General features: G+C 44.5%; 1 protein-coding gene across 2 annotated transcripts in view; it reads left to right on the top strand.

Moving 5' to 3' along the window:
- The window catches only part of fat2 (FAT atypical cadherin 2), a 92,754-nt gene that overhangs the window by 26,056 nt on the left and 40,303 nt on the right, over positions 1 to 26,395 (top strand). For both annotated transcript variants that reach the window (XM_082550953.1, XM_082550954.1), the window contains exons 4-14: positions 802 to 860; positions 2,269 to 2,580; positions 3,372 to 3,579; positions 9,889 to 10,028; positions 11,205 to 11,267; positions 11,892 to 12,104; positions 12,343 to 12,553; positions 13,510 to 17,177; positions 19,575 to 19,971; positions 23,915 to 24,114; positions 25,339 to 25,492. In XM_082550953.1, the coding sequence (XP_082407079.1) occupies positions 802 to 860; positions 2,269 to 2,580; positions 3,372 to 3,579; positions 9,889 to 10,028; positions 11,205 to 11,267; positions 11,892 to 12,104; positions 12,343 to 12,553; positions 13,510 to 17,177; positions 19,575 to 19,971; positions 23,915 to 24,114; positions 25,339 to 25,492 (5,625 nt within the window). The remainder of the gene's footprint in view (positions 1 to 801; positions 861 to 2,268; positions 2,581 to 3,371; positions 3,580 to 9,888; positions 10,029 to 11,204; positions 11,268 to 11,891; positions 12,105 to 12,342; positions 12,554 to 13,509; positions 17,178 to 19,574; positions 19,972 to 23,914; positions 24,115 to 25,338; positions 25,493 to 26,395) is intronic.

The following is a 26,395-nucleotide window of genomic DNA, read 5'->3' as shown; positions in this document are numbered from 1 at the left end:
GACACAGGTGCTTCCCGTATCTCCCAGCCATGCTGAAGGTGATGCCCTCCCCTTATGAGCAGCCGCTCTATGCTTCTGTCTCCTGTTGGTTATTTTGAGTTTATGGGCCTCCAGTTTTTTCCTGTTCTGCCAGCATCAGTACCGACAGCTCCAGTTTCTGTGAGAAAACGATCGAGTCCGGACGCCCCAGCCTTTGCCTGGTGGCAGCGGGATGGGCTCCAGCCCCCGCCCCCACGACATTGAAGTGGAGAGCGGAAGGAAATGGAGGTTTTTTAATGTCTTCTGAAAGTTTATTCTTGATATTAAACAATGCAAAAAAAATGGATGCTGTTTCTTTTTTTAGACAAACAGAAGAAAGTCCTTTGCAAAGCTCCTCGATGCGATCTCTGTCGTGTTGAAGGCGGCTTGTTCTCTGCTTCAGAAGTTTATCACGCGATCCATCGCTCACTCTGTCCCTGTTTGATATCTGTATCAGTCTTTATTCAGGTCGACTTCACCTCAGCACTGCATCACACCGCCATCATCATCATCATCTTTTTTTTAGCTGTTTGTTGTAATTTTTTATAGCGACATAAACAAACATTGAGTGACCCTCAAAAACAAAAACAACAGAAACAACATCAAGAGCTGTAAAATACAATGTGTTTTCTTCTGTTACTACTCAGGGACACCCGCCTCCATTCCCAACCGCCACAACACACACACACACAAAAACTCCCAACTCTGTTTGTTTATGTGTAACCTGCACTCTCACTTCCTGCTAACAGCACCTGTGTTTGGTGTGTGTGTTTGTGTTTGCAGGTGTTATCAGCACTGTCTCAGCTTTGGATCGAGAGGATAAACCGGAGCACAGTATTGAGGTGAGACTCTGATAAACAACATTTTCTCTTCCCATCAGATCGATGCAGAAACAGGAACACAAATCCAGCTCTGCTGTGAATCGCCGACGTTCCCATAAATCAAGAATACACAGCAGTGCTCGCTGCTTTACTGACACGGGTAACGAGCACCAAACGTGACGTCAGTGTGGAAGCTGCTCTTTTTTTAATGCTATAATTTTAGTGATCGTTCAGTCGATCGCTGACCTGTGAGTCAGGAAATAGCACAACCCCCCCACACATAACGATTTTTTCGAGAAAGTTTTCAGACGAACAAATAAAAGTGAAAAAGGTTTTTTTGCCCCGTCCGAATGTGTTGTGATCATTATTATTTATTTATTTCCAATATTTTTTTTTTAAAGGCCAATAGTTCATCTTTTAGTGTGTCTCTGTTGGTTTGTGTTGTTGGCTCATGTTAAATATTTAAGATATATATGGTTAAAAAAATGCATGGCATAAATGAACCGTGTAACTAAGAGTGCATGAGGCTGAGAGTATGAAAACTGGAATTCTTCCTCAGGGAAACAAGCTTTACTTCAGTTGGAAGCTCCACTTTAAAACTTCCACAGAAATGGGAATCAGTGCACAGTCATTACATTTAATTATGTTGTTGTTATGTGGACAATCGGAGGTGTGTAATGAGATAAAAGCAGAAAGAAAAGGCATGTGACTGGTAACATTTAGATGCTGGTTCAGATATTTCAACATCAGAAAATCAAACCACATTTCTGGCTACCGACTAAAAGAAATGTATCTCAGCTGCTTGGAAATTAATCTTCCTTAACTGGTGTGACATTTCAGGACAGACCCAAAGTTTCAGAGATTTGAGCCGTCCATCTGAGACCATTTTTATTTTTTCTGATATTATCTATTCAAATCAGTTTTATGTATAGAGCTCCAAATTAGAACAACAGCCTTCTCAGCCTTCTCCATTTTTTTGTAATGATACTACAGAGAAAACAACAACAGGCAGATAACTCCCCTATGAGCAAGCGCTTTGGCGACAGCGGGAAGGAAAAACTCCCTTTTAACAGGAAGAAACCTCCAACAGAACCAGGCTCAGGGAGGGTCAGACTGGTTGGGTGTGAGGGGAGGAAGGTGGGACAAAGACAAGCTGAGGAACAGAGCCAGAGATGAATAATAACTAATGATTAAATAAGACAGGTGCATGACCACATGGAGAACATCTCCACCCCAACCTCCCCCACTCCTAATAAAGGAAAACTCTTAGCAGCAACACAAAAATACCCCCGCCTCCAGCAATCTTTGTCGTAGCTTTAAAACCCCAAGAAATTCATTTAGTGGTTTAAAATTAAGTCAAAGTAAATATAAAGATCAATCGTGCTTTTATTATTCTGATGTTGACCCTCCAACTCTTTTTCACCTTCAGGTTATCGTGTCGGATAACGGATCTCCGGCTCTGAGCTCCACCGCCACCGTTGTGATCCAGGTTCTAGATGCCAACGACAACCCTCCCAAGTTCATGGAAAAACGTTTTGACGTCAAGCTGCCTGAACGGCGTCACGACGGTGGCAAACAGGAAGTCTGCAGGATACTCGCTCAGGATAACGACGAGGGCCCGAACGCGGCAGTAACCTACAGTCTGCAGGAAAACGTGGACGAGCAGTTTGAAATCGACCCAGTGACGGGCGTGGTCACATCGCACGGCGACTTCTTGCCCGAAAGCTACAATATTCTCACAGTAGGTGCTGCAGAAATTTTCACCACAGCAAGTTTACTTGTCCCGTCAACGTTTCATACGGCTGATGAATCTGAAGCTGTTACAAACCTGTTGTTAACGCAGTGTTTACTCATTGGATGAATTTACTGCATGTATGATTATTTTATCAAGCTCAATTTTTCCGATGTTTTGTGATGCAAACAGATCTGACCAATCAGACCACTGCATTTGGCAATAAGTGCACTCACAATACGGAAATAGTAAAATAATCGTAGGTTACCTCTGCTCCGGCTCAGTCGGCTCTCTGAACGGATTATTACGTTTCCTCAGATGTGTTTCCACCTCTGACATCCTTAAATCAGGACGTCAGGATCTCATCATCACTTTTTTTCACCGTTGTTATTTAAGGATTTTTTTTACACACACTTGCGATTTGTGTCCCAAAAATTAGGAATTTCATGTCTTTTTTATTTTTCAGAATGCGCTCGTTGTGCAACACCTTCAGTCTGTCAGCATCTATGTGTTGATCCTGACTCAGTCAGAGCGCCCCCTAGAGTCAAAATGACATAAGCAGTATGCGATTGTTATTGTATGTGGCACGACTGTTACCATAGTTACCATAGGTAACCAGTGAGTCCAGGCCCTCAGCTGTTAGTTCATCTGACGCGGCGACATGAGTGACGGTGTAATCGTCATTTTTGGTGAATCTGAAGAAAACATCTGGACGTGAGCTGGAAGTGTTTTCAGTTACCTGCTGGACTGGATGTGCAGGTGTGTCACAGCTTCCTGTTTAGTTTCTCTGTTTATTCCAGATTAAAGCTACAGACCAGGGCAGCCCGTCCTATTCATCCACCGCTCGACTCAACATCGAGTGGATCGCCCTCCCGCCTGCCTCTGCGGAACCAATCGTGTTCGTCGAGCCACACATCAACTTTGCTGTCATAGAAACAGACCGCGTCGCTCAGATGGTGGGCGTCATCTTGACGGAGCCGCATCGGGAGAAGTGGTTCGATATCGTGGGTGAGTGGAACCACACACACACTCTGAGGTTTGACCTTTGATGGAAGCCGAGCATCACACAAATGGCTGTAATGACCTTGAAAGTAAGACAAATGATGGGGAGAAGTGCTGCTTGCATTCACGCCTGCAGAGCGCCCACTTCCACAAAGAAAACAAATTAGAGGAATCACCTGCATCAGAGCTGGCTGAGCTCATAGTAATGATTCAGAGTTTCTCTGTCTCCGCTCCTCCCGCTAAACTCTGCGGCCATGGAAATGATATTTGACGTTCGCCATATTTCCACTTAGCCCAGAGTGCTGACTCGGAGAGTCACAGCTAACAGGGTCTCATCATTTTACAATCAATCCTCATGAGTTTCCAGATGAGCTGAAGTAGTGTGATTTTCTTAAGGTCAACCAATATAATGCAGCCCGTGCAGGACGAGAGCACCGGAGGAGGGAAATGTTTAGATGTTGGTGATTTATGTAATTTTCCTAAATGTGCCTGCTCGGCTTCAGCCAGAAGTGCCCCAGAAGTGTGTCGGCTTCACTGAAAGGCCGACATTCCCATGCGACATAACTCGACCCGCATGAGCAGAAAAGTGAGCGAGCGGGTTCATTGCTTGAAAAACTCAGAGTGACAGTCGAACCGAACCTGACTCAAGAGATCCAGTCACGACGTTTATTACTACAGTCATGTTATTGCAATAAAGAAAATTGATGCAGGCGTTTTTTTTACGTGAAAACATTTGATTGATAACTGAGGCATGGTGAACTGGTCCCAGAGCCGTGACCTGTGTTCACTCAGCGAGATGAGAGACCCCGGAGCGAGTCATCTGTGGGATAATGTTTTCAGCTTCTCCCTCTTCTCTTGATCGCCGATGTTCAGGGTTTATTTCATCGATCAATACAAAGATTGCATGAATGATTCCAGCAGGTGGCGAGGTGTCAGCTCCAGTGTTGGCATGGCTTTTATCTCGTGTGTGTGTTTGTCAGATGTTTGTGATGACACTGCAGCTGGATGTCATCACCAGGGGCCAGTGTTAGAGATGGTGTGGGGTCAGGTTTACGTCATCAGTCCTTCAGATGAGCTGCTGCAGTGAGGACAGAAGTCAGAATGTAGAAAGATTTTCCTGGTGATTAAATCAAACAAAGTCTGTGCTTCTCAGTTTTCCCCCTCCTTTTGTGCTGGACTTCCACCAATCAGCAGCTTACTTTCAATTCAGCCTGTGTGTTTTCTGTTTAAAAAATCCCAGGAGTTAGATGTGACTCAGAAGGACAGATTCATCCTCCCTTTTCTGATTCGTCAGTCATGTAATCACTGAATAAACATGTGAAATTATGCTGTTACATACTGACATTTGCCTGGCGGCATCTCAGGCTTCTGTCTGTGCACAAGTGAAAAATCTGCAGTGCTTTCAGAAAACAGGTAGAAAAACTAGCAGCGGATAAATAATGCAAAAGGCCGGCGCTGCCTGAAGAGGGGGAAAGGATGGAGGAGAGGAAAAAAAGGTCTTGGTGTCAGCGGTATCAGCAGGACGTTTCTCTCTGTGAGCAGGACACAGCAGAGCTCCTCTCATCACCTGCCAGATCCCCACTGCAGGGACAACTGGCCTTTCCTCCTCTGCCTCCTCCCTCCTCTCAGGAGGCCGCCACGGACAGCTCTACAGAAATCCATGAGAGGCATGACATCACATTCAAGTGGAAGTCATCGCTGGCTGTTCCCTTTGAGGCTTGCAGGAAAACACATCAGGGTTTTGCCAAGTGCTTCCTGCCAGGCGGGGCGACGCGTGCAGAGAAAGACCGAGCTTCCTCCTGCTCGGCTGGCTGCGCCGAGCTCGGTCTGAGCCAGAGCCCGGGCGTGACCCTGTGCGTCCCAGAGGAGGCGCTCGGGTCTGCTCATTCTCACATTTATTGTGATGGAGGAGCTTGTACACACAAATTCAAATTGTAAGAGTCATTTTGTCTGAAAAAAACTGATAATCTTTATAATCTTCACCCTGTGCCTCCTCCTCCTCCTGTGTTTGCAGGGTTCCATCTTCTTCTCTTATTTTACTGTTTGGCACATGGGTGCTGATATCTGATGGGACTCTCTCAGACAGATATCATCAGGTATTTATTCCTCTGATTTGCCCTCCCCCGATCAGATGTCTATCGCCGTGCTGTGTTAAGGGCCAAGTGGAAACGGCAGCAGTGGGATGTTGGCTAGCAGGCGAGGAATGCAACCCGGCTGTTTGTGGATGGATGTGGCGCCCTGCAGGTTCACTGGGCACTGATCTGAGATCTGGGTCCTGGATTGGGTCCCAGAGGGGTGCATTAGGATGAGGCTCCAGCTTCTGTTCAGACAGAGCAGTTTATAAAATGTTTATCCCGAAAGGTGACATTTAACCCAAGACATGTTTCACTGATCAGACTTAGGAGGAATGAAAAAAGAAAACCACATATGCAGTAAAAATCCAGTCATGTCATGTTAGAGGTTAAAGGTGTGCTCACACAGCTGTTAGCGGCTTATTGTCGATGCTTTTGCAGGATTTAAGTCTGAAATAAATCGTGCACATGTGATTTACTACTTTGCTCCTGATGTGGTTTTAAGCTTTAAGCTACGAGTGTTCATTGTTTTTGGAGTGACAGACGTCATCAGAACAAGCTCAGGTCTTGCTCTGTCCTGCAGGTGAAGACCTGCAGGACAGAGCAGGTCCTGCAGGTGAAGACTTCACCCACATGTTTCTGAGCACAGATGATAATTTGGGCTGAAGTTGATGTGCAGTGTGGGCGGGAGGACGTGTCTGCAGGAGGTTGTTTTACAGCAAGCAGAGCGCTGTGCGCAGAGATGAAGGAAACTGTAGAGCACAAACAGCTCAGCAGTTCTCTGCAGGATCACGTCAGGTACACAAACAGAGACGTTTGCAGCAGTGAGATTACGTTAGTTTAAAGTCTGAATATGAACGTTAATAAAGACGTACAGCCGGCAGAGCGACAGCTTCATTTAGTTACAGTAACTTCGGCAACACGCAGCTCGTTCTGATCTTAAAACATCTGATTTTAATGCGTGTTGATGTTCATGAACGGAGGAACTCCTCACTGATGCCTTTGCTTCAGCGGCCTGCTGCTCACAGTCACGTGTTGGTGAGCTGTTGAGCTTTAACTCTGCCGATAACGACGCTTCTCTCATTGTGTGTTTGCGTGCTCCTGTAAGTCATGAATCTGATTTGCTGTATGTCTGCGGCGCCGCAGGAATGAAGACAGTCCATCTTCGTTTTCTGACCCTCGGCCAGTGACTCGCGGCGCGCAGCAGGAGATGTGAGAAAATGAGCTTTTCCTGGTGGGGTAGCTGACCTGACCCCCTCTGCGGCGGCTCGGCCAGGTCAGGAGAACAAGGAAGCTGGCGGCCGAGTTGAGAAATGAAAACTTCCAGGTTTGTGCCTGGGAACAGTTAGACGGGGAAAGCGCAGCAGGACGTCTGTTGCCGGTCATGTTAACTCTTCCTCCTCGATTCGCCCTGAATAGGCGGTGGCTGCAGCTCTGCCGCAGTGCCCACAGGCAGTCATTACTCAGACATTTGTATGGTGATGTAGGGATGACATATCAACTACCACTGAGGCCCTGCAGGACGTTCAGAAGCAGGCTTACCTGTCCAACACTTCACACCTGAAACACAGGAAAGGAAGACACACAGAGACATTCGCATGTCATGTGTTAAATCTTTGCTTTCTGAACAGAGAGGCAGGGCTCAGACGTAAGAAGTTCAGGTGTTACTCACCAGTCTGACATGCTACCCAGAATGCACGTGTGAAGTTTCAGCGCTGGTTTGTCTCCACTACGTCACAGACGTGAAACTGCTTCAATTCGTTCAGACCGATGGATCCATTGGTCTGAACAAGAGCAGATTTAGTCTTTAGTTTGGTCTTGGAGGGCTGGGGTGGGATTTGGGAGGTCTGCAGTACTAATGAGATATAAGGGCTCAAAATCCTAGAAAAAAAGCTTGGCCTTCCGGCCACTGGCACCTTGCCCTGGTCGACATTCACAGGTTATGTAGACGGAGATAAATTCCTGAGATGAAGCTCTTTTTCTTCTGTGGGTCATTCTTTTCTTAAAGAAGCCTCCAGTGTCCGCAGGGATCATATCATTTTTTTCCCTGGAGACGATCAGTAAAGTGAATTGCTTGACCCGATTATCTATCGATCAGGAACAAACGCCAATGAGAGACTGTGTGTGTGCGATGAAGAAGTAAAAAAGAACAAGAGGACATCAAAGGCTTAGTGCAAAAATAACACTGCACTGCCTCGCTCATCATGTTACACAGTAATATCAGTGTGTGTGTGTGTGCGTGCATGCATGTGAAACGAGGATATCGTAATAAACACCATCTGGCTGAGCAGGCATGAGGCTTACCTTTCTCACGTACATCCACAGAACCTGCTGAGAAAGAGAGACAGAGAAGGGAGGAAGGATAAAAGGGAGGAAGTGTATGAAAAGAGCAATAAACAGATGGTGGGAGGGGCTCAGTGAGCAAATGCACAGGTACATCACTGTATGTGTCATAGTTCAGTGATTTGTGACAAAAAAAGTCAAGAAAACTCATTGGATAACCACGGACAATGGGATTCAGGTGCACAGATTAGAAGGACAAACACGCTAAAGTTTCCTCTTCACCGCAGAGTAACCATCGATGCTACAGCTCATAAGGTTCATACAGAGTTAAACCCTTAAATATCTGGTCTGTGTTCCTCTGTAAAATCAAAAGATAAAGATGGGACTGAAGTGCAGTTTAGTAGCTTTTCACTCCAACTCACAGAATGAGGCCCCAAAAGACATTAATACCAGTGAAGAACTCTGTCGTTAGGCTGAAAAGGGGCAAAATAAAACTCCTGGAGATACTCGAACTGAACGGTGTTGGTGTGAAAGCAGTCCAGTCTGAGAGGAATTTTATTCCCTTCAGCCTATTGTCAATGGCTATGTGTCTGTGACATCGAACACCAGGAGGAAGAGAGATGAAGGTTAATTATAGACGCCCCCTTACTGTTCTCGTGGTGCATGAAAAGATGGAAAGCTGTGATTGGTCACAGCTGTAGTGTGCCATATATCCGTGTCATGTTCCAGCAATAATCAGCTGATTGTGTCCTTTTTACCCTGGGAGGGTGCTGCCATTGCCCGCAGGGTGGATGGGTGGAGGTACACCTACTAAAAGTCTTTTTGATGGGTTTAAAGTTTTCGGACAAGTTTTCTGAAAGTCTTGTGGACACGATATCTCAAGAAATAGGTGACCTAGTGTTTTCAGATTTGGCTGCAGCTCATTAGGTGCAGCAATGCATCAGTTCATTGGTGCTTCCAACCCTGGCTGCTTCAGTTTGCCTGCCAAAGTATCCTGGGGAGAGATTGTGAACCCTGAGTTGTATGTGAGTGTTAGATAGAAAGAACAAAGTGCTTCTGTGAATGAGGCAAGCTTGGAGTGCTGCGGTGGAGTAGAGAAGCACATAAGAACCCTCCTTTAACTGTTTACCGAACCAGAGGTGATACTACAAAGTAATCAACTGGGAATACTTGGAATGGTGTTATTTGAGCAACACATTATCCTTCTAGCTTCGTGATTATGATGAGGAAATGGTTTCACAATCCTATCTTTGTTATAAACAGACACACAGTGTTTCAGCCTCTAATCCTTTATCTGTAAGTAAGACTGAACTCTGTGGATCATATTTCATGCCTCAGACCATGAGCCACTGCAGCACATCCAGCTGTTTTCCGGCGTGGACGCGAGAGCAGACGAACCAGTTTCTGCTCTGTTTGAACTTGAAACAAGCTTCAGTTTAAGCAAACCAAAGGTCACCATCAAAGGGAAGCGATGCATCGGAAAGGTTCACATGTTTAGTATCGAACTGCATGCTGCTCCACAAATCCAACATCTACCGCTGCTGTTGACAGGAAACAAACAGAGATCTCGGACAAGTGGTGCAGACAGGTGAGTGGCTCAGTGGGCCAATAAGAAGGCGTCACAGAGTTGTGCTGTGGACTCTGGTATGAGTCTGTGTGTCCCGCCTTACCAGCGCAAGAGTGTCTGACACACATTTGTTTCAAGTAGAAAGTGACCCGCTCTGCATGCTGCCTCAGTGTGGGTCACATGATGTCATCATAATGGTGATATCATAATGGTTCATAACTGGCTGTATGTGTAATTACATGTAAATGAAAAGCAGCAGCACCAACCCTGAATGCCCCCCCAGAAATTATTGTTAACACAGATTGCAAAGTGAATCTGTGTTAACGATGCCAATAATCGTCACAATCAGCCTAAATGGTAATAACTCAAACCTGTCCCCCTCTCGTCTCTCAGGTGGGGATGAGCAAAAAGACTTTGACATCCAGAAGAACACTGGGAGGCTCTCCATCGCTCGCCAGCTCGATGCGGCCCGGCGCTCCATCTACAACCTGACTGTGCGGGTCACAGATGGGCACCACAGCGCCATCACACAGGTTAGGAACACAAGTGTCTTCTTCTTCACTAATAAACAGATGTTTCAGCGCGCAGATAACAGCAGCACTTAGTGTTGGTGTGTGGACAGAGGAGATGAGATGGTGAATAAAATAAAGGTTGTTCCACTCATTACCAACGGCTGGAGGGCAGAATTCGATTGTTTTTACCTGCCTGTGTTTGAAACAAGTGACGACCTTTGTCTTTTCTGTTTACTGCTATTAGATATTTATATATTTTGATGTTTAGCATCAGGAAATCCTGAGACTAAATCTGCCTCATCGCACTCACATCACACATTTGGAAGCTGTTTGCGAGAAAGAGATAATGAGGCCAGCTAATTATTAGGCTCAGTTAGGCCTGCAAAGTTTTTAGTTTCATTATAATTATAAAAGTATACTGTTAAAAAGTTACACTTCGAAACACATCAGCTCTCAACAACTTCTGCTGAATATCTGTACTGAGGAACCAAAGAAGCCACATTGATCAGCTTACAGAATTCACCCCAAACATCATATGTGGGTGTTTTTGGGGGTTGTCTCCTTGTTACCCCTGGTCTTAATTTCATTAACACCCAGTTTAACAGCCCCCTCTGATACCTGATGCTGTACTTTGTGAGGAACATGACACTTTTGGCTGATACTGAATTAACAGTTTGGGTCAGCCGTTTATTTAAAGGGCCAGTTCGTCTCATTTAGTCTTCTAAAAATAATCCTTGTCTGTTAAGGAGGCACTTCACACAAATGGAGTCTGGGCTGACTCACAGTGACAGTAACTCACAGCTGTTTTTCATTTAATGAGACAAATAAAGGACTGAGACAACGAGCCACTTTTCATGTGAATTTATAGATTTCTGTGTTTGTGAAGCCACAGTTTAAACCACTTGTTTAGTCGAACTTAAACAAATACATCAAAGCGTCCAAACGTCATTTTCTCCCTGTTTCTGACATCAGAGGAAACAAACGACGTGTCTGATGGCAGCACGCTGTGGCAGCAACACATACAAACATCCTACAACTCCATTTGTGTCTTCATTTTCAGTCTCAGGGTTGCTGTAGAATCTAACTCAAGATCCTGCGGGCAGTCACAGATCAGCCGTTTTGAAGCTTGACCTTTCACATTTGATATTGTTCATGCTGAGAATCCATTTTCTCAAACCCTGTGTGTCCCAACTGCAGGTCTACGTCCAGGTGCTGAACATCAATGAGCATCGGCCCGTCTTCCTGGAGCCGCTGTACGAGGTGAGAGAAACGACAGCCCGCTTGCATGTTCTACAAAAAACTGTGCTTTGTTGTGTATCTGACGGACAAACACCAAACCAGTTCCACATCACTGCTTTCCGCTTTCTCCCTTCTCATTCTCCGTTGCCGCCATGCTTTTTTGGCCATGTGCGTATGAAAACAAAGGCACATCTTCTATCGCGATATTTCATTTTCTTATCGTTGCCTAACATTGTACCGGTATTACCATGAACAGTATAATATGGCCCAGCCCTAATGAGAATAGATTCAAGCATACTGGAACCAGTTAGCGTTTGGAGTCCTGATGATGACGTCAGAAAGTGACGTGAACATTTTGAAATGTGTTTAAAATACTTATTCTGTGAGTTTGGATGAAATTTCATCCAATCTGTGGTTTTGGCCCAACAGTGATGGCCCAACTTGCATTTACTTTACATTTTATTTTAGTGTGTTTAAAAAACTCTCACTGCGCTGTTCCTACTGACTAAAATGTCAGGCTTCTCTGGATTCACTCGATAATAGCTGGTTATGAAGTCTCACAGTAAAATGTTTTGGAAGTCCTCTTTCTCTCAGTTGTTTGTCGGTCACAGTAATCAGCCTCCAAATGTTCTCTGTGGGTTTAAGGTGAGGGTTCCTGAGGACACCTCCCCATGGAAGGACATCCTACAGATCAGCGCTCAGGATGGTGACACCAACAGCAAGCTGGTTTACTCCATCCACAGCAGCCTCCACCCGGACAGCACCAAGCTCTTCCACCTGGACCCGAAGAGCGGAGTGCTGGTGATGACGGAGGAGCTGGACTACGAGAAGATCGCCGTTCATACGCTCACCGTCATGGTATTGAAAACTGCTGATTTACTACCACAAACATGTTTATGGAAGAAGAAACTCAGATTGTGTTTTCCATAATGTCCAACAGCGTGAACTTTGAATGCTGATGTTAATTAGAATAATAAGATGAAAAATAATCTCTTCGTCTGATCAGAACAGTAAAGTAAGACTTTTATTTGTCTTTATTCAACCCTTCAGTTTCTTTGTTCCTCCAGCAGTTCATTATCTCCTCGCTCGTCTGCAGGTGCGTGACCAGGGGATACCAGTGAAGAGGAACTTTGCAAAGGTGGTGGTTCACGTGGAGGACTGCAACGACCACTCACCGGCTTTCCTCAGCCCTCGCTATGAGGTCGGTGTCTCTAACCTGGCCCACGCGGGCACCGAGGTCCTCCGGGTCAAGGCCCTAGACAAGGACATGGGAAGCAACGCCCACATCAGCTACTCGCTGCACTCTGGTGAGCAGGCCTCTCTTTTTATTCATGGTGCTCCCTTTTCTCATTTTGAAAGCTGGAAACCTCTGAGTGTCAGGCACTTGAAGTGAAAGGTTTAAGGGCACAGCGATGATATCCGAGAAATCGTCTCTGTGTATTCACAGCTGCAGTTTCCTCCTCTTCGATCTTTTCTTACCTCACAGCTGAAGCCTGCTTTCGGCCTGCTCTGTAGGTTTTTCTCTGATGCTTATCGTGTGTGTTCAGAGCGGTTATGAAAATGCGTGACGGAGCATGGCGCTCGACCCGAGTTGCCGCAGTGGAATCCTTTATGCCTGCTTGCTGTGTTTCAGACAGCAGAGAACATCCATCTTTACAAGTGTTCTGTCTCAGATTCAGCTTTCAACACTTCTTTTTTTCTTTAAAAAAATGGGCAGTGGGCAAGATAAATGTCTCCCAGAGGAGCTTCTGCTTAAATCACTGCAGCAGATCCAAGAAAATCCCTCTTTAATTCAAATTCTTTGAAAATCTTCCTAAAAGTAGATCGTGGAAACAAACAAAGGTAATTTCACATTGAATACTTTAGCTTTTGTTCACCCACCTGTTTTTGAAACAGAGGAGTTTATATGAGAGAAGTGTGTTCAATATCTTGATATCTAGATTGATAACAGTCTTAAATTTGTTAAACCTGAATGGCTTTTCCTTTTTTCCTGAGTTTCTAATAATGATCATTTGGATCTGAGTACATCATGGTCGTCTCAGGCAAACTGTTCCATTTAAGAGGAACAGCCAATCAGAAGAAAACTTTCTTAAAGAGGAAGGGGCTAAAAGATCTTGTTTCAGACATCATTTTGAAAGCTCAGTAATAAAAGGCATGGAGCTGATTTGATTTCTTGGATTGCCAACAATGAAAGGTATTTTTGAGGTATTTTACCAGTGGGATATTTTATTTGTGTCAAACTTCCTTTTCTGTGTCCCTGCAGGTAACATCGACAACGTTTTCAACATAGATCCAGACTTGGGATCCATAAGCGTCTCCAAATCTTTGGATCTGCAGCCTCAGGACCTGTTCCACTTGACTGTGAAGGCCACAGATCAGGGTTTTCCTCAGCGCAGCGACCTCTGCTCTGTCCACATCCACGTCCGGGTCTCTGAACAAACCCCACCCACTTTCCTCTCAGATGATTACCTGACGGAGATCAGCGAGCTGAGCGCTATTGGTACTCCCGTTGTCACCGTGTCAGCCTCAAGCCCAGCTGCGGTGCATTATGAGATAGAAAGCGGTAACCGGAACGGAACATTTTACATCAACTCCTACACGGGGTTGATTTCCACACAGGGGCGCCTCGATTATGAGACCTGCGATTCGTACAAGCTGAGAGTTACAGCTTCCACCACAGCTGGAGCCGTGTCCAGGACGGTCGTTCACATCTACGTGGTCGATGAGAATGATAACGCGCCTGTGTTTGAGCAGAGGGAGTACCAGGGGCAAATAGGTGAGTCCGCTCACATAAACAGCATGGTGATGGGAGAAAGAAACACCCCCCTGGTCATTCGGGCCTCGGATTCAGATCGAGATTCAAATTCCTTGCTGACTTATCAAATCCTTGAACCAGAGGCCCTGAAAGTCTTTAGAATAGACTCGAGTATGGGGACCATCTCCTTAATTTCACTGCTGGACTTTGAAACCAAGGCTGAGTATCACTTCACGGTACAGGTGAAGGACTCAGGGGAGCCATCGCTGTATGCGGCAGAGCCGGCCAAGGTCACTGTTCGCATCCTGGACCTGAATGACTGCCCACCACAATTCACTGCCTCTGTGTATGAGTCATCCATCATCCTCCCAGCTGTCAGAGATGCAGAGGTGGTGTGCATCACAGCTTATGATGCTGACTCAGCAGTGTCATACAGCATCACCGAGGGAAATCTTCATAATGCCTTTTCAATTCACCCCAATACCGGACTCATCACTGTGAACAACGTGTCTGACTTCAGGCCGTTTTATCAGCTGCATGTCAAAGCCTTTGACGGCCTCTACAGAGATTTAGCTATTGTCAACGTAAGCGTAACAAACCTAACGGAGAGTGACCTCAGATTTGAGCACAAAGTCTATTCAGCGAGCGTTTCTGAAAACATAAAGACTGTCAAAACTTTAGCAGCGCTCAAAGTCACAGGATGCTTTTTAAACGAACCTCTTTTATACTCTGTCCTAAACCCAGCAGGCAGGTTCACAATCTGCCCAACAGCAGGCCTACTCGAAACCACAGGAGTCCCTTTTGACCGGGAAGAACAAGACGTTTATGACGTTGTGGTTAAAGTGCAGGACATGAGAACCCCACCGAGAACAGCCATCACCAAGGTCAAGGTTTTCATAGATGATGTCAATGACAACTTGCCACAGTTTTTAAACTTGCCTTTTTCAATGATGATTTCCGAAGACGCGGAACCAGGAGATGTTTTGTATCAAGTGACCGCCATCGACAGAGATCTGGGAGAAAACGGAGCCATTGTGTACAATTTGGAGGAAGACTATGGCCTCTTCAGAATAGATCCAGACATTGGCGACGTGTCCCTTCAAAGACCTCTGGATTTTAATGCCCTGAATAAGTACGTACTAACGGTGTCAGCTATAGATGAGGGCGAGCCCAGTCACAGCATCATGGCTCAGCTCAGCATTCAGGTGAGGAATCGAACCAATCCAGTCTTCCAGACTCTTCTGTATCCGCTAAAAGTCCCTGAAGATGTTCCTCCATTCACCACCATCCTGCACGTCCAGGCGAGGAACCCCGAGGGTTACAGGCTCATCTACAATCTTGAAGAGGAAAACGCTTCAAAACACTTTCACATTGATTTCAAAACTGGTGTGCTGACAGTCACCAACCCCCTCGACTATGAGAGCCAGACCATGCATGTGCTGATAGTCAGAGCTACTGACTCAGTGACCGGAGCTTTCTCAGAGGCCTCAATTGAAATAGAAGTGGAGGATGTCAATGATAATGCCCCGGTTTTCTCTAAGCTAATGCACAATGTGAATATCGCGGAGGGGCTCCCAGTTGACACCTCTGTGATCAAGCTTTCTGCCTCTGATAAAGACTCTGGTAGAAATAAAGATTTGACCTTCCACATGGTGAAAACACACGGAGATGAGAGTGATTTCTTTAAAATAAACTCTCAGACTGGGTTGATTGTTACAAAACAGGTGCTGGATTATGAAAGCAGGAAACATTTTAATTTAAAAATCAAAGCCACAGACAATGGGACCATCCCTCTCAGCAGCGAGACTTTTGTGACTATAAATGTCACCGATGTCAACGATAACCCTCCGGACTTTGACAGCTCCCGGTATAAAGCCACACTTGATGAAATGGCAAAGTGTGGCCACATTGTCATCAAAATCCAAGCTTCAGACCCTGATACTGGTGACCTGAATAACCTCAAGTACAAAATTCTCTCAGGGAATGAAGGCCGGTACTTCAATATAAACGAATCCTCGGGTATCATCTCCTTTTCTAATGTCTGCAGGAGGAATCTCGATCCTCACTATAACCTGACTGTGGCGGTTTCTGATGGCGTGTTTCAGAAAACTGCCCCCGTCAGTATCGATATGATAAACAGCAACAGGCACAATCCATACTTCAAGCAGAGCGTCTATGAAGCAGAGCTGGCCGAAAACGCAGAGGCGGGAACTCGCGTGATCCGGCTAGCTGCAATCGACCCAGATGATGGGCCGTACGGTAGCGTTGACTACACCATCATAAACAAACTTGCTGATGAGAAATTTGCAATCAGCAAAGATGGGCAGATTGTCACAACTCAGCCACTGGACAGAGAAAACCCCTCCCAGAGGGTCATAGCAATCAAAGTCATGGCTAAAGATGGAGGTGGTAAAGTGGCGTTTTGCACTGTCAAGATTATCCTTACAGATGAGAATGATAATGTACCGCAGTTCAAAGCATCTGAATACCAGGTTTCAATCCAGTCGACAGTTAATAAAGGCTCCCCAGTCATTCAAATCATGGCTTATGACGCAGATGATGGCAAAAATGCAGACGTCACCTACCTGGTGGATGAAGCGGAAGAAGTGACCGAAGACATTATTGAGATAAACCCTTTCACCGGAGTTGTGAGTGTCAAAGAGAGCCTTGTGGGCATGGAGAACAAGATCTTCAACTTCAAAGTCAAGGCTCGTGATGGCAGCCTTCCTTTTTATAACTCCACAGTCCCCGTCCAGGTGAAGGTTGTTCCGCCAGAGGTTCCTCTTCCGAAGTTTTCCGAGCCACTTTACACCTTCTCGGCTGCAGAGGACATTCCCATAGGGACTGAAATCGGCGCTGTGAGGGCGGACTCCGACATGCCCCTCATTTACAGCCTGGTGAATGGGAACACCGTTGAAAGCAACAAAGACAAAGTGTTCAGCTTGGACCAGGAAAGTGGAACTTTGTTGTTGCAGAAGAGCATTGACCACGAAAAGACAAAGTGGTACCAGATAGATGTGATTGCCCAGGGGAATCACAACGGGACGGACGTGGCATCTTTGGTTTCTGTCAGCATTCAAGTCCAGGATGTCAACGACAACCAGCCAGTGTTTGATGCAAGTCCATACAGAGCTTTCCTGGCTGAAAACATGCCTGTTGGAACCACTGTTATTCAGGTGAGACACAGGAAGCTTCATTTGATACCCGTCATGGTTTAAGCAAAGTGTGTATAAAAGTCTGAACTGTTATACACACTGAAAAATGCACTATAAACTCGCCCATCCACTCTAGTTACCAGACTGCAGTGTATTATATGTTCTGTCTGAGAAAGGACTGTTTCCTCTGATATCCTTGGGTAAACAGGGAGTTTCCAGCAGGGATTTTCCTTACCTGTTTTTGTAGCAGATCATCATTAGGTTGCTGAGGATGGTCTTACACCCAACGAAGCTGCTTTAGGCGGAAATATTTACCGAAGGTTCAGGAAAGTTAGACTCTGCTTTCAGTGCAACAACTGCATCATTGCATATATAAATATATTCCACACATGTAGCAATTAAAATTTAATGCTATTCTTCCAGCTGCTCTCACAGCGGATTATTTTCAGATTTCATACTATTCATCTTTTTAAACTAGCCCTTTCAATACATTATTGAAAAATGTAAGGGAAACATCACCTGTGATTTTTGGGCGTAGAGCAGACTGAGTAGAAATGGTGTCATTATTGGTTTGCTCTTTCAATAATAGAGTTGAGCAGCCCAAGAGATTTTAAAGCCACTGGAGTCAAGACAAAGCCAAGGCTTTGTTCTCAATTTTTACAGAGGATGACATTTAGGCACGGATGCAAGACTATCACACTTTGGATACCTTGGTTAGCTTACTTCCCCAGGACTTCTACAGTGTGGAAATCCAAATAATACACCATGTGCTGGAGCAACTGCCCCCTCTAAGAAACAACCAGGACAGGAGTTTGTGAGAATCAAAGTTCCTTAAACTGTTCAACACACAAATGAATCCATGATGTGTTTAGGCTGGTTCATAAGTTCAGAGAAAAGCAGTTGGTGCTTCAAATATAACACATACAACATAGTAAACATGGAGTATTTTTCTACTGGCAGTGCCAAAAAATGCACATTAGCATAGATTCAGATACCTGCTAATCAGTGTTCATTACATCCAAATAAAATGCTAGAATTTCACTGTGCACCAAGCCTGGAGCTCAGACAGAGTACAGTAACCTCCCCACAGACATACCATTGGTCAGATAATGTCATTGAAAAGGCTCCAACAGCACAAAAAAATGGTCCAGAGGTCTAGTTCAGGCAGACAGCTAGCTGTTACAACTGCGTGTGTCACCTGTCAGTCAAAGGGGGTGTCCAAATTCATAGGTTGCATGAAGCTGCATTTATACGCCGATTACCTCACAGTGACGCGACGAAGGCTGTCCAAATTTGTAGACTCCGACAAATGCGGCCGACAAATGCGGCCGACAAATGCGTCCTCCTTTTCCCCAGATTTCAGGATGGGTCGGGTGTATCCTTCGTGGCCCAACCTATCCCTGTGCTTTGACGTTTTCAGAAATGTCTGTTACCCACCAGATTGATAGCTAGCCGGCTCACTAGAGCCGTTGAAAACAGCGGACTCCCAGCACATCGTTTTCAAACCCCCACGGTCTTTCGCTACTCAGGTTAACCATGATATACAGGTCACTTAGATAACTTAAAAATGTTATTGTTTGGGTATTTTCTGTGTTTTATTTGTTTCTGAGTAAATCGGTTTGGCTGAGATTAAAGTTATAGTTTTTACACAGCTGAATAAACATCAAACAGAAAACGGATTAAACAGAAGTGTGAGATGGTTGAGAATTTACGCCAGTGTCCTGTTATATTTTAGATAGCAAGGAGCAGACAGCTGAGTTTATTAAACTACACCGAGACAGATCGTGACACAAATCTGAAGGCTACACCGTACAATTTCACAGCTGCTCACTTCTGGGCTACCCGGCCTTCGGAGGACCCAGCCCACATAGACTGCATCCTCCTGAGGCTGGGTCCTCAGGAGAATGCAGCCTATGAATTTGGACACGACTAAAGAGGCCATGCCCCTAATAATGCAGACAGTAAGCCTTAATCCAATTTAATCAGGTCAGTTATAGAATAATTTTCTCCCCGTGTTTTGGTGGGAGAAATTATCTATAGAGAGCATTATAGTTTGAGCATCACACTGTAAACGTGTTTATTCCAACATGGGAGTCTGTGGGACTGACTCTCTGCTGGATCATCTGCTGGATGCCAGAAAAACTGCAGGTTTTGGCACTTCGGGTGTCAGTTTTTTTCAGTTATATCAAAGAAGCTGATTTCGAGTTTACAGAAGCTGTGATGACAGGTAAACTCAGTGCATACCTCTGAAAATGCTGAATTATGGATGTTTCCCTGGTTTTCTGTTTATTTAAGCATTAGCTTAGCTTAGTGAAATCCTGCAGCAGTGTATGAGCTAAAGAAACACCTGGATTCTGCAACAGCATCCCATGTTCAGATACAGTCTCAGCACAACTCTCTGCACGTATCCACCTTTAGGTAACGGCCAACGACCCGGACACAGACACCAACGGTGTGGTGACCTACACCTTGGAGCCGCTGCCCGATGACACTGCGTTGGACATTACTGAGGTGTTCTCCATCGACGGGGAGAGCGGCTGGATCACCACACTGCGAGAGACCGACTGCGAGGCAACCAGGGTGTACAGGTTCAACGTCGTCGCCACTGACCACGGCGGCAACGCAAAACTGTCATCCAGCGTCCTGGTGGAGGTGATGGTGACGGACGAGAACGACAACCCGCCAAAGTTCACAGAGGAAGTGTACCGCGGCTCGGTGGTGGAGAACAGCACTCCCTACGAACCCATTGTCTACATGACGACCACGGACGCTGATGTGTCGTTGGAGAACCGCCTCATCACGTGTTACATCACAGGTGTGTTCATGGGTGTGTGTGTTTGTAAATTTGAGCCTGTTTGTTTTGCTCTTGCGTGTCTGGGCATTACGTTTGTGTGCGTGTGTCAACAGTGTTGTTTTGTCCGTGTTTGCGTGTTTATCAGCGTCCCGTCGAAAGAGTGGCCGCTCTGTTACGAAGACGTTAATGAGGTGAAATGAGTTACGTGTTAATCACCCCCAGCAGAGAGTCAATATTATTGAGCCTCAGATTAATCGCACTGCACTGCCAGCTAACGAGGGGAGAATACCAACAGGTTGCCCTGCAGCTAACAACAAAACAAAGCCTCGAATTAATGCAAATCCTGTTTTCCCCCAGACAGTTAAACCGTTCTAAAGGAGCTCTCTGTCACACTGCGGTTTTCCTAACAGACGAGTATTTGCTTTGGAATAATTTATAATAGAAGGTTTGTCTGATGCTGACATTTGCTCTGCTCTAAGAAGCGAAAACAGAAACAAAGCCTGCCCACCTCTGCTGTGATTGATGAGAGGATTTTACTCCCATCACCACAGGACGATTTTCTATTCTGTTTGTTTTTTCCTCCTATATTTAATTCCTTTAACTTTGCAATTGCACAAACATTCACATTGTTGTTCTGGGGGCTGTTTGAGACGCTTCACGCTGTAAAAATGCTAATCTGGCTCCCAGTGAAGGCAGCAAAAGACATAAAGAACGTCCTGTGTACTGAGGACATGACTTCAGCGTTCTCAGCAGCAGTGCAGACTCTCAGCTTTAGTTCAAGCAGGTTAACTAAATGCTAACTGTTCAAGAGTGACAGAGTTCCTCCCTCTTTATTGTAAAATCATTTTAAATGTTAGGAGTTTTTTCCCCCTGCAGTCTCTCTCATGAACACCTCGAAGAATACCCCATTCCTCTGTGTTGAGATGCTCTCAGGTTGCTTTTGCAGTTTACTTTGGGTAATTATCATCTGTTCTGCTGTGAAGCTGTGCAGAAGTCTGTACACGTCACACTTCATCCTGTTGTTTCTATTAGCAGTGAGATCATCATAAATCACCAGAGAGCCAGCTCCACTGCAGCCATACAGGCCCAGGCCATAACACCGCCTCCGCCATGTTAGACAGAGGATTTGGATGCATGCACTTTTCTCTCCATCATTTTGCTTCATCTTCATCCTGTTTTCATCTGTCCAAAGAGTTTTACCAGTACTAAATAATAAAAATAAAAAATATATAATGAAAAGAATAACGATATAGAGAAAACCTTTCTTCACTTCTGTTTCTTTAAAAAAAGTGACAAAAATATGAGGTAGTGCTGAATTCCTGCCAAAATAGTGCACAGATTATTTTCCAAATACAGAAACAAAAACATCAGAAGATTAATTTAAACTCTTTATTAGTCAGCTGTGTGGAGACCAGTGTTGGGTAAGTTACTTTAAATTAGTAACTTAGTTACATTACTAGTTACTTCTATCAAAAGTAACTCAGTTACTTCAAGTTACTCATTACTTTCAAAGTAACTAGTTATTAGGAAAAAATAACTTTGGTTTTACTCAGAATTCTCTTGTTAATGTGTTGCTTCCGTAACTGGATACCAAGCAAGACTGCCAGTCTTCTAGCTTGCTTACTTGCCACAAGTGCACTGTGCCACCTACCAATAGAAAGGAAAAAATAATGTGCATATTTCCACAAGAGAAATCCCACGCCTGGACCGTCGTTGTCCGCCGCCATGATTCTAGCACAGCGTCATGTGCACTTTTTACATCCAACACAAAAACTGCAGTCGTGGTGCTTTCGATTGTACTCAGAACTCGGGAATTCTGCCTTCTGAATAGGAAGATGTAGGTAACACCAGACTGCATACAGGGCTGGACTGTGACAAAAAATTGGCCCGGGCATTTTGACTACCCACCATTATAGGAAAAATCATAAAGCCTTTGAATGAAAATAAACACTGTTGTGACAGTGATGTACACTGTTTTGATGCTATATATGTATCAATCTAACAATCGTTTGTTGTAAGATTCAGATAATTATTTTTTAAAAGCTAGAAATTTTAAATGAGAATAAGAAAGAAAAGTATTTCTTTGTGCCCCCCTTTCCCTGTTAATGCCCTACATGCCCCCCTGGCAAAACTTTGCTAGACCCGCCCCTGCACAGTTACAAGCTGTCAGCTACATAAAAAAGGATCCTGGTGTTATTTGTCTCTCAGAAACAGTTCATAACTTCCCTTCAACTCATTCATGTCACCTAAAAGGTAAACCTGTTTCTCCATCACCTGTTCAGCTCTGATGATCCAGTAAGGACATCTCCTGGTTTCATCTTCATGTTTCCCTCTCACCAGATAACCAAACCATATCATGACCAGCAGCTTTACAGCTGTGGCTCCAGCAAACATCAGCTGATACTAGAAAGTAATATTAAATAAATTCTAACAACAGCTGACCAAGCTTAAACGTGCTGCTGTTGTTTAGCGCGACATCCGCTGGATAAACAAACAAGAGAGAAAAGCCGATCAGCTGATCACTGATCAGTTTCATGATTGAAGTAGAAACGGGAGAGGGAGGGGAGAGAATGAGAGAAGAAGAGGCAGCAAAGACACAGAATAACTCCAGCTTTGTGTCTTTTTCATTGTAGCTGAAGTCCGGGACAAACTGTTCCTTTTCACCTCAATAAGAAACGCGTAATATTTTCTCTGAATACCAGACGATTCCGTTTTTTACGGGATGGTTGGCAATTAGAAACTCCGTCATGCTAGCTAGTACCCAGTACAAAAAAGTCAGCATAACGAAAATAATCTCCACCTAAACTTGGTTTATGTCTGACCCAGATAGACTGCAGACTCCTCTTGCCTCCCCTTTCCGTCATTCACCTGCTGGCCTCCAACACTTGCTAATGTTACTGAATCTGTGGAAGCTCCACGATAGCCACCACATGAAGTAACGAGTAACGACCCTATCTAAATCCCAGTAACGATTAACGCGTTCCTGGTTTTGGCATAATAACTAGTTACCGTGCTCGTTACCACAATAATAACGTAGTTACTGTCCCAAAACTGGTGGAGACAGAGCAAGGCGGTTGTTTCTCAAATCCATAACATGAAGTCTAACACTTTTATCTTCAGACTAAAACGCTGACCCATAAACATCAGGAAAAAGTTTTCAGAGCAGAGTGTGTCTGTGTTTTTAGGTTCTGTCTGTAAAAGTGTTGCTACTCTCACATTATCATGTATTTAATATTTTGGGGGATTGCTCTGAGTATTTGATGCGTGAGTGGAGGGGATTTTTTTTTTTTGACTGAGTTATAGATACTTAATATTAATGCAGAACATTTAAAAACAACAAGCTGACCCGAAGTGCCTTCAAGTCACAGCAGAGGGTATAAAAATAAACAGGACTCAGATAAAATATATTAAAAAGTTAAACTTAAATGAGAACAACAGATTAAAAATGCAGCAGGACGTATTAGACTGAAGTAAGAGTGAAGACTGAGGTCAAACAGCATAAAAACACGATTAAAATAAAAAGACTGGAAAAGAAATAAAAGGAATCAAATCAGAAATTAAATAAATATTCAAACTTCAGCTACAGGGAGTCAGGAAAGAATTAAAAGTTGATTTTCCTTCACACCAAATTGTAAACAGGGATACACAGGAGGGTCTGACTGATCTGATAAGGTTCAAAATGGGACAGGTTAGTCAAAATTCATCCATGCTGACCATGTCGACCCCTTCCAGAGTGAACCGATGAACATTTATCCAAAAGTTTGAGTCACAAAAGAAAAGATCAGAAGAGAAAAGCTGAATTCACGCTCATTAACGTGATCACACGTCTGATGCTTCAGCAGAATGAAGGACAAAGCAAGCTTTTCTGGTAGAAGCCTAAAGCAACAGTGCTCACGGCTTTCTACCTCTGAGAGCATGACGCCAGGCCTCTCTGCTGTCACTCACGTCCTTCTTGCTCCTGCAGCCGGAGACCCGCTGGGCCAGTTCGCCATCGTGCAGGTGGACGAGGGCCAGTGGGGTTTGATTGTGAAGGAGAGTCTGGACCGAGAGGCCAGAGACAGATACGCCTTGAGAGTCACGGCCACCGATGGCAAGTTTGAGGCTCCCATCAGCGTGGACGTCCATGTGCTGGACATCAATGACAACAGCCCGCTGTGTGAGCAGGTGAGTACAGGTTACTTCAGCTCTGCAGTTAGATGCATGGAAGCCACTCAGAGTGAAAATGGTAAGGGGAAGTGGACGCTGGGCTGTTTTTGAACCTTTATTTTTTAAAGCGTTTGTTTTTCCTTTAAAGGTGCTTCTGGGAATATCTCCACATTAAGAGTAAAGACAAAAGCTGCTGCTTCCTGTACAGGCTGTAAAGCCCCCGAGGCTAATTTATGAAACTGAGCTATTAAAAAAAAGATTAGTCTTGACTTCGTGTAACATTTAATATTAAAGATGGTTTCAGTATAAAGCCAGTATTTCTCCCTGTCTGTTTCCTCACAGTCATTACTAGAGTTTAATGGAGACAGATGCATGAAATGTTCACCATCATAGATCACGTATCATCCAGCAGCCAGGAGAAATATTTCTATCATAATAACATATTGTTTAACTGAAACCAGGTAAATAACATTTGCATGGATAATCTTTACTTAACAGTTAATAAAGTCCTTTTAAGTCTTTATAAGCCAGTTATAAAACTGGCTTTGACACAAAGTCTTCTTAAAACAAGACTTTATGGAGTATTGCATCATAAGCAGTTAATAAGTAAAAAATAATTTATTTATTACACTTGGAAGGTTTGTGGTAGGTTTGTAACATGTATATTAAACAGTTAATTGTGACATAAATCCATCCATCCACCCTCTCCATGTATACATCCATCCATGCATCCACCCATCCATGTATACATCCATCCATGCATCCACCCCCTCCATGTATACATCCATCCATCCATCCATCCATGTATACATCCATCCACCCATCCATGCATCCACCCATCCATGTATACATCCATCCACCCATCCATGCATCCACCCATCCATGTATACATCCATCCACCCATCAACCCATCCATCCATCCATGCATCCACCCATCCACTCATCCACTCACCCATCCATCATGCATACATCCACTTATACATACATCCATTCATCCATCGATGCATCCATCCATCGATACATCCGTCAGTCCGTCTGTCCCTCCCTTCCTCCTTGTGCCATATGTTATGGTGTCAAAGTTCAGATGTAAGTAACAACTTACTTAACGTGACCTTTTTCTCAGCTCTGTAGGTGTGTTTCTGCTGCTTCCTGTTTTTTCTCTTTAATCCAACGCTGAGTAGCTTAACTGAAACCCACCCAGTAAATGCAGGCCTGATTATTGTTATTATCCTCCTGCTGCAGCTCGTGTACAAAGAGGTGGTGATGGAAAACTCGCCCTCCAGCGTGTTTGTGCTCAAGGTTTCAGCTTCCGATCCAGACGTGGGCACTAATGGCCAGATTTCCTACACACTCCACGGGCCAGATGCCGACAAGTTCCACCTGGAACACAGGACAGGTATGATGGTGTCTGTTTGACGTCAGTGCACGGCATCCCTGTCAGCGCGAGTTTGAGGGTGCAATAGCATGAACTGACATCCATCACCTGATATCTTCACCACCTGCTGAGACATCAGTCAATCTTTTGACCCACTCACAGGTCAAAAGCCGCTCTTGTCATATTGTGTGTAAAACTAGAGGTTGATTTTATACTTGAATATAGAAAAGTAACACGTGCATGGATTTCCAAAAGTTCAAAGCTGCTTTAGATTGAAAGTTGATTGTATCATGATGTGAAATTTGGGCACTTACAGCCCCAGACTGTACAGACTGTTCAAATCTTGTCCAAACAATCCTCCTCTAAGTGTCCACCTCGTGTGGATACTTAGATCATTTAAAAAATATATATAATATAATAAAGAAATGAATGTTCTAAGTGGGGCTTTTAAAGTTCAGAAAAGCAAGAACACTACCACAGAAAGTTCTTGGTTGGGCTTGAAGGTAAATCAAAGCTCCTGAACTTCATGGAAGAGTCATTAGAAGAAAAGCTTTCCTCTGGAAGTCTGAACATCAGAAGGATCCCGGTGCCTTCGTGAAACATTTTCAAAAGAAAGTTTTTGTTAGAAAGACGTTTGGAGAACAAAGAGTACAGGATCTATGAAAAGAACTCCTCTCTGTGGGGGTGCATCAGGAAGAAATGGAAAGCCTCCATAAGTGGATGGCTCATAGCACAGCACAGTGATCCTAAACACACCTTAGCATCCACTGCAGACTAAAAAAACACAACGGGCTCAACCCGAGGCCAAGCTGAAGGCATTAGGATTGAAAACCTAGACTTCAAAAGAGGCGCACCATAACGCCGTAAAGCCCATGAAGATGAGAATGTGCCCAAAAATCCTAAAGCAGGAATTCAAAGACTCTC

The sequence above is a fragment of the Aulonocara stuartgranti genome, assembly GCF_965226115.1.
Source record: "Aulonocara stuartgranti genome assembly, chromosome: 2".
Lineage (NCBI taxonomy): Eukaryota > Metazoa > Chordata > Actinopteri > Cichliformes > Cichlidae > Aulonocara > Aulonocara stuartgranti.
Note: the sequence above shows the minus strand (reverse complement) of the source record. Positions and strands in the feature narration are given on the sequence as shown.